Here is a 7,273-nt window from a genome sequence, read left to right on the forward strand (position 1 = left end):
AAGACATCTCACTACGATCCCTTCCAAAACTTGTGATTGTCTTTTGCAGCTACGGCCACTACTACAGGTAGCACACAGAACACACTGACACTGTTTTGGACACGTAGCTTAACCTTCCTCCCTGCTTCATTCCCAGAAGGGAAGAGTCACAGTTTCCTCCTCTCAGTAACAACAGAGCCAAAAGCGTCATTAGTGGATTAATGAATTCAACTCCTCTTAAATCTGCATATGTGGTGTTAGGTGAAAATGGAGGTGAAGGGGAATAAAATGAAAGAAATAAAACCAAAAATAACTCATTTGTGAAACTATTGTCAAACTGCATTTAGACTTGTGTTATCTACAATTAAAAAAACCACCAAACTTAAGAAACCCCCTACCTGTTTATGCACAGAGACCTCATGCAACTCATGGACTGACAGAGCAATGACACCTCACCGCTGCAAGACATTTATTTTTAGAAGCTTTGGCACTTACAAAACCATGCTGCCATGTGTGCCTGGCACCCAAACATCAGCTGCTAAAAGCTAACCATAAACCTGCCAAACCGGCTGGCACTAACTACGCAGTTCTCCAACCACTACCAACTACTCACTCATTGCCTTACAAATGAGGAGAAACATTTTTAATGAAGCAAAAAATGTGGCCGTAAGACAGATGACAAGTAACTGGAGATGGTTAAAAGTGGGTGGTTATAAGGCTGGACAGGAGGCCATATTCCTGCTGTTGGAAATAGTTACACAGTTACGTAAGGGACTATATGAGACCCTATACACAAACTATATAGGGAGAAAATCTATAGTCACAGCATCCAACAGTAGCTTGAGGAGTAAATTATCTTTCCCACTTCCTGCCCATCAAGTTCTGCCTGCAATCTTGTTTGCATACAATATTCTACCGTAAACCACTACAAAGTCTCTGGGCAAGAACATTAAACAGTCTCCTACTGGCGAAGCAGGCTCATTTCAGAAACAGGGGGAGAAATTCCCTAGAATAATCTGCGAGGTGATTAAAGAAGCTTATGAATAAAAAGTGCTAGCAATGCATGGAAGCCATTATAAGGCTGAAAGATTTATAGGACATCCCTGAAAAAGCTTTGTATCATATGATAAAAATGGTAAGATCACAGATCAAATCCAAGAATCAGGTTGCATACATCAGGCACTAATTTACAGTCACCAACTACATAATAAGGTGGTACTAATTTCTCTTTATAGAGTTATGAGAAATGGCAATGTATGTCAGACTTGTCTGTTTCAGATATCTGATGGATTACACAAGCTAAAGCATAAGTGGCTTTTTTTTAAACTTTACAACATTCATAACACAATCACATTTTCCCCTTTCTTTATTGAAAGAGAAAAAAATACTTTAAAATATACATATATACTTTTCCCATTCATGTTCTGGCCGTATCTTCTCATTATTTGGTTCTTTCAGTGCATTGATCTCAACAGTAGGTCTGAAATAAAGGCATCTTAAAGAGAAGACTGTGTGAATCCAGAAATGTCCGCAGTCAGGAAGCTCCATTAATCAGCCGAACAAAGGCAGTTAAAAGATCAGCGATGCAGATACGTACATCTACTGCAAATGCATCAAAATGAGGCAACAGGAGACTTTATGGAAATGAACTCAAAGTCAATGACAGTGTTGAGTATCTGTACCAGAATCTTAACATCCACAAAATTTAATTTCATTATCTCATGCAGGATGTAGATACTGTTCCTTTCAGAGGAAAGAACTAATGGCTGTCCAAAAGCTTCATTTTGCTCTCCTTCCTCCTTAAGAAGGGAAGCCTCACAACAGCCCATCTATCTAAATAAATGGAAGTCATTCAGTAGCAATTTTATTCTGCACCAGAAAGAAACATATTGGAAAAACTGTTAGTTTCTAATGAAATTTACACTAAGAAACAGCTTCGGTTGTCTCTGGTGGCTCTATCAATAGGATTTTGCTACAGAAGAGTTTTCCTGACTTTCAAGCACATATGAATATGAACAATTAATTATCTGCTTGCATTAAAAAAGAAATCCGTCTCTGCAGGTTCAAGGAGCATTATACTGGTACAAATATTTTCCATTTTCAGCCTCAGACATCATTCCTACCCGATTCCTTTGCTAAATCTAGTGAAATGAGGCACAGATGAAGGAATCAGCACTCGTGCTGTTTATGGTGAAGCTCCTATTAAGCTTCAACATTTTTGGACAAAATGAGTGCTGCTGCACTAAAGAGAGATCGAAAAAGCTCTGCCTGCTAGCACGATTCTGCAACATGGCCAAATCTCATCTCAATGCCACATGACTTTTTTTCCCAAGGTATAGTTGCAATGGATGGACTTACTTGGACTTGAATCTGTAACAGAAAACTTTTGAAATCTATCAGTAAGGGGCTAGTTTTGCTGCATGTTTTCCCCAGTGGCACCACATCACAGAGAACACAGCAAGACATTATATTCATTGCTAAAACTGAGTATCTGATTTAATCAATCTCCATGCAGTACAACTACGTTGATCTGGATTACATATACAGCACAGTCTATTCATACGCACCCCAAGAAACACATTAAAAGACAATGACACTTGGCAGCTAAATCATAATTTTGTCATGCCCAGATCTGATTGCTTCTTTTCCATTTATGTATGTGCTTACAGGAAAGCCTTGAGTTACAAGCACTGATGTGGCTGTCCATGCTTTTTGTTACATTGCAAGCAATCTGAACAGCTACATCTCACATACTCCATTGTTTATGAGTAAAAACAGTTTAGTAACTCCACCTGCTCACTCTTTTTCTCCCTTTCAACATGTCTGTTCTGGTAACTGTCTTCTGTTACTACTCTGTTCATCACCTGGCAAGAATGGGATGAGAGGGATCCCGAACAGGCAGAGGAAGATGCAATGAACCTAAATCTAATGGCTGGCAGCTCGAATGGAGTCAAACAGGCGAAAGCGCCCCAGGTAAAGAACCCAACAATATGTAATATGTTGCACTGCTTCTCCTCCTGAGATGAATACTCCACTTGAGAGCCAGCTAGCGTACCATGTTCACCCCCTTTTGAGTTCAGAATGCACAGGTATACAGCACCTTCTCACCTGTTTTGTGTGGTTTGGTTTGGGGTTTTTTTGTAACTATCTGTATTTTTTTGCAGCATCTTGCCTTACAGATTCATACAGGCAAACATCTAATCTATACTGACACGTAACTATTTCTGTATGCACTTTTTAGAATTTTAAAACTGTTCCTATAATTGAATGAGATTTTTATCAGAATATACAGTACTAAAAAAAGGTGACTGTTTTCAAGCCTCCTCTCAACCTAGACATTCTTTTTTCCCCTAACAAAAAGACTTAAGTATTCAAAATAGCGATAGGATGTCCTAAAATTCAGTGCTTTTAAAATGTATTTGCTGAGCATGTTTAGACAAGATCTATGTCACTAAGAAAAATATTCCTAATATTGGCATGTAAAGAAAATACCTGTTGGTCACGTTTCAAGCTGGCCATGTTTCAAGTCAGTTTCTTATGATCAGACTTTTTGATTTACTCATAAAGGAAGTCTGATATATTGGGTTTTTGAATTTGGTTGTTTTGGTTTTTTATCTGCTAACCAAACCAAACAATTCATGAGAAGTAATACATGAGACACATAGAATACTTTCCCTCATCCCAAAAACAAAGAAATTTACTTCTCCGAAACAATGCCTTTACTCAGCCTTAACTGAAAACTTCTGTCCTGTCCCTACCACAGTAACCAACCCATACCCCAAATGAGGTTTTAAAAGGTTTAAGGAGTGAGCAAGAGAGAGAAAGAGAAAAATCAGTCAAACGAGTACTTTAATTTGCGGAAGACGAGTACAGGAAAAGGACATTCAACAATAATACTACTGATACTTGGAACTGCAACATCAAAGTTCTATCCAGGTTGGGCAATTTTGTGTTCAAATGGCTTCTACACAAACAAACTTACTTGCATGTTTGTCTGCCAATACAATCAGTGTACTTGATATGTCTCTTCTCCTGTAGAAACAGACCACCTTTGCTTCCACGTTTCCATTGGCAGTCTGAAACAGGAAATGAGAATTAAAAAATGAGCACAAATCAAGAGCTGAACTGTATGCACCCAAATAGAAAACTTCATAAATAATTTGGAATTTTGCAGAAGAGCATCACCTTTTAGCACCCTCCTGGTGTGATCCATTCCAGGGCAGAGAAACAGGCTGGCCCTTCCCTCCTAATTGTTTCTGCAGTATCACCATTTTCAGCAGTTAGAGATGTTTCAAGGGGTGAGAAAAAGCACTCACCTGCACTTACAAATTAACAAGCTCCTTTGCTACTTTTCAGATGATGCCTACATTGAATTGGATTCAAAACCATCTTTAAAACCCTAATAAAAACAACTGTGAAATACAGTAATAGAATTCGGGTCTCGGCTGTTCTCCAAACTCTGTAGGACAGTAGGAAAGCAAGAAAGAGCCCAGCCATTATTACTTTCACAAAAGAAATCACATGAGGTTTTCTTTCTCTGACAGCACTGGTGAGCTCAACAATGACTAACACACACAAAATCATTCCAAAAGGAGAACCAAAGAAGCTGCACCAGGCAATAAACTCTACATCAGTGACAACATACAAAAAAAATCTAAATTTTTGAAAGGCTTTATTTTTTCCCTAAAAACTCCAAAAATTAAGTAGATGCTGAATCTCTCGTAAGATAGTATCTGCCAAATTGTGAAACTGGCTTTATACAAACTCTAGGGGAAATACAACTACCAGTTTGTAACAGACCCAGCTGATCTACTGCCTCTAAAATAAACCAACAAATAATGAAAATGTAACTTAAGACAGCTGCATCCTACTACTGAAGAGTCCTTGAAAACCAGCGTGATGGCACACAGTTTAAAAAATTGTAAGACTAAGATACAAATTCCCCTCTGGGAAGTCTTAAAAGCAGTGGACCAGCAATCCATCCACAAGGAAACAAACTGAAAACTGATGTACTTGCTCGTTGCTAAGATGTGAATAGAGGAGAATTTTCATCTTTTATAATACCAGTTTTCCTAACACAAAGGAAAAAAAAGCAGACAATACATACACGCACAAATATTTCCCCTTGCAGATCCTCTATCAGATTTTTGGTACAGAGCCTGCAGAATTTCTAACCTTTTCTGTTAAATAATTCAGAACTTTCAAATTTTGAGGAACTGAAATACAAAGGCAAGAACCATCTTGTTAAACCACAGACAGCTACAGTGTAGAACTATTTATTTTACCTAATTGTCCAAGCTTCATTTACACTCAGTGAAAAGGCGGCAACACAAGATATGAGATTCATTTCAGCCCGAAAAACCCACTTCAGAGAGCAGGTCAGAGAAATTGCAGCTCAAGCAAGAGTTGCACTAAGATGAGAGATTCAGGCTGAAAGTTGTTTGGTTTTTTTGTTTGTTGTTTTTTTTTTTTTCAGAAAGGGGGGAAGAATGAAGGGGGGGGGGAAATGCCGTTCCTAAAAAGGGATCAGCAAATCTGCACCCTGTAACTGATGGACTTCAGCCACTGATACGTCATGGCTATGGATCGACTGGGAACACTTCAGGAATTCTCTACTGTTTCCATAATGGAAGAAATACAAAGTATTTATGCAAAAGGCCTCCACTAAAAAGAAGAGGTTACAAGGATGTCCTCGTCTTCAGATTCTTTGTCATTATATCGATAATTTTTCTCTTCCAAGTTAACTGTTAGAGAAAGACATGTTTTCTCATTATTGTTGGCTGAAGAAAAAGACCTAATTCTAGTCAGTTAATTTAAATTCAAATCCAAACCAGCAACGTTTTGGCTGCAATGGACATGCTGGTATTAAACCTGAGAAAGTGGCATGTTTAGGACACATCTAATGGGTTCAGAACAGTCTACCCTCCTCAACTACATAAAATTTCAGCACCGAGGAATTCTCATATACAAGTTATCCTGCTTCCCTTATAGATTCAATGAAAAAGGAATCTGGCAGATGAAATAATACACTGGCTCGGAGGACAACCAGCAAAGACAAAGTCTGAGGAAGCAGATAAGTGCCCAACTCAAGCTTCCTGTTGAGCAAGAGAGATCAAATTACAAAGCAGCTCTCCATCCTCCAGGCACACCGTTATCTTCACATCCAAACGCCCTGGCACTGAACTGCAGAAACCTCCTGCCCTCCAGGTGGGCATAAGCACCTTGAGAATGACCTGAGGGTGACGCTCTGGCCTTTCATACAAAAGAACAATCTGGCAGGTCTCAAAGCATTCCAGAAAATTATCAAAACAAAAGTATTTTGAAGCTTCTAATTGCCATAGAACTACTAAATTGTTTTGATTTTAATGGAATCTAACAGATCATAAATTCAATTAACTTCAAAGACTTCATGGGAAAAATTGCTTACCTTATTGAGTTCTTCTATTCTTCGTATCAAATATGGGTTACTTGAAGAGTTTTCAAAGTAGACATAATCTGACAAAAAGAAATAAGACTCTTTAAAATATGAACTGCTAAAAATCGAATCAAAACCTCACACGTATACCTGCTAAAGACACCATACCACATGCATTTCTTGGCACCAACAGTATTTCAAATGTTCCTACTAAAGCCAGGATTTTTAGCGAGGAAATACAAAATCCATGCCAGTATAAAGAACATATATTACTGCAATCTGAAGGCCATAAATGCATTTTAGAGAGGGGGAAAAAAAAAAAAAAGGAGCTCAACTGTCAGCCTGGAAAGCAAAGAATACGATCTTCGTTCTCTCTCTGATCAGATTATTTCCACTTTGATCACAACATTTTCTTCACTTGCTTCCTCTTCTTTCTTATCAAAATCCAGCCTCTTCTCACTGGCAGTGTGCGATCCTTCCTCTTCCCCTGCAGCTCAGCTTCAAGATACTGCCCATTTACTTAGAATACAAATGTCTTCTTCTCTACCTCCTGGTCTTTCATGCCTGTATTATCCTAGAATACCCTCAACAACACTCCATACAGCAAGACAAACAGGTCAGTGATACTCTCTTATTTCCAAGCAGGACAAGCATTTGAAGTTACAGGGAAAATAAGGAAGCATCGAGGAGTGCCACATGAATAATTTGGTATTACTGAGCTCCACGCTTAAACACTCCTTTTTACAGGTAAGGAAATAGCTCAAGAGTCCTGATAGACTTGGCCTTTATTTCCCAGTAAGAAGCCAAACCCTAAGCCTTAAGAAGGCAAAAAGCAGCGAATTCTCCTCCACCCTTGGGTGCCGACCTTGCATGCAGATA

General features: G+C 38.7%; 1 protein-coding gene across 1 annotated transcript in view; it reads right to left on the reverse strand.

Annotated features, from left to right (window-relative positions):
* The window catches only part of MTA1 (metastasis associated 1), a gene marked incomplete at its 5' end in the record, with an annotated part of 63,607 nt that extends 57,133 nt beyond the window's left edge, over positions 1 to 6,474 (reverse strand). The window contains 2 exons of the mRNA XM_010192518.1: positions 3,962 to 4,055; positions 6,407 to 6,474. Of these exons, the coding sequence (XP_010190820.1) occupies positions 3,962 to 4,055; positions 6,407 to 6,474 (162 nt within the window). The remainder of the gene's footprint in view (positions 1 to 3,961; positions 4,056 to 6,406) is intronic.
* Between the last annotated feature and the right edge of the window lie 799 nt (positions 6,475 to 7,273).

The sequence above is a fragment of the Mesitornis unicolor genome, unplaced genomic scaffold (assembly GCF_000695765.1).
Source record: "Mesitornis unicolor isolate BGI_N332 unplaced genomic scaffold, ASM69576v1 scaffold31649, whole genome shotgun sequence".
Taxonomy (NCBI): Eukaryota; Metazoa; Chordata; class Aves; order Mesitornithiformes; family Mesitornithidae; genus Mesitornis; species Mesitornis unicolor.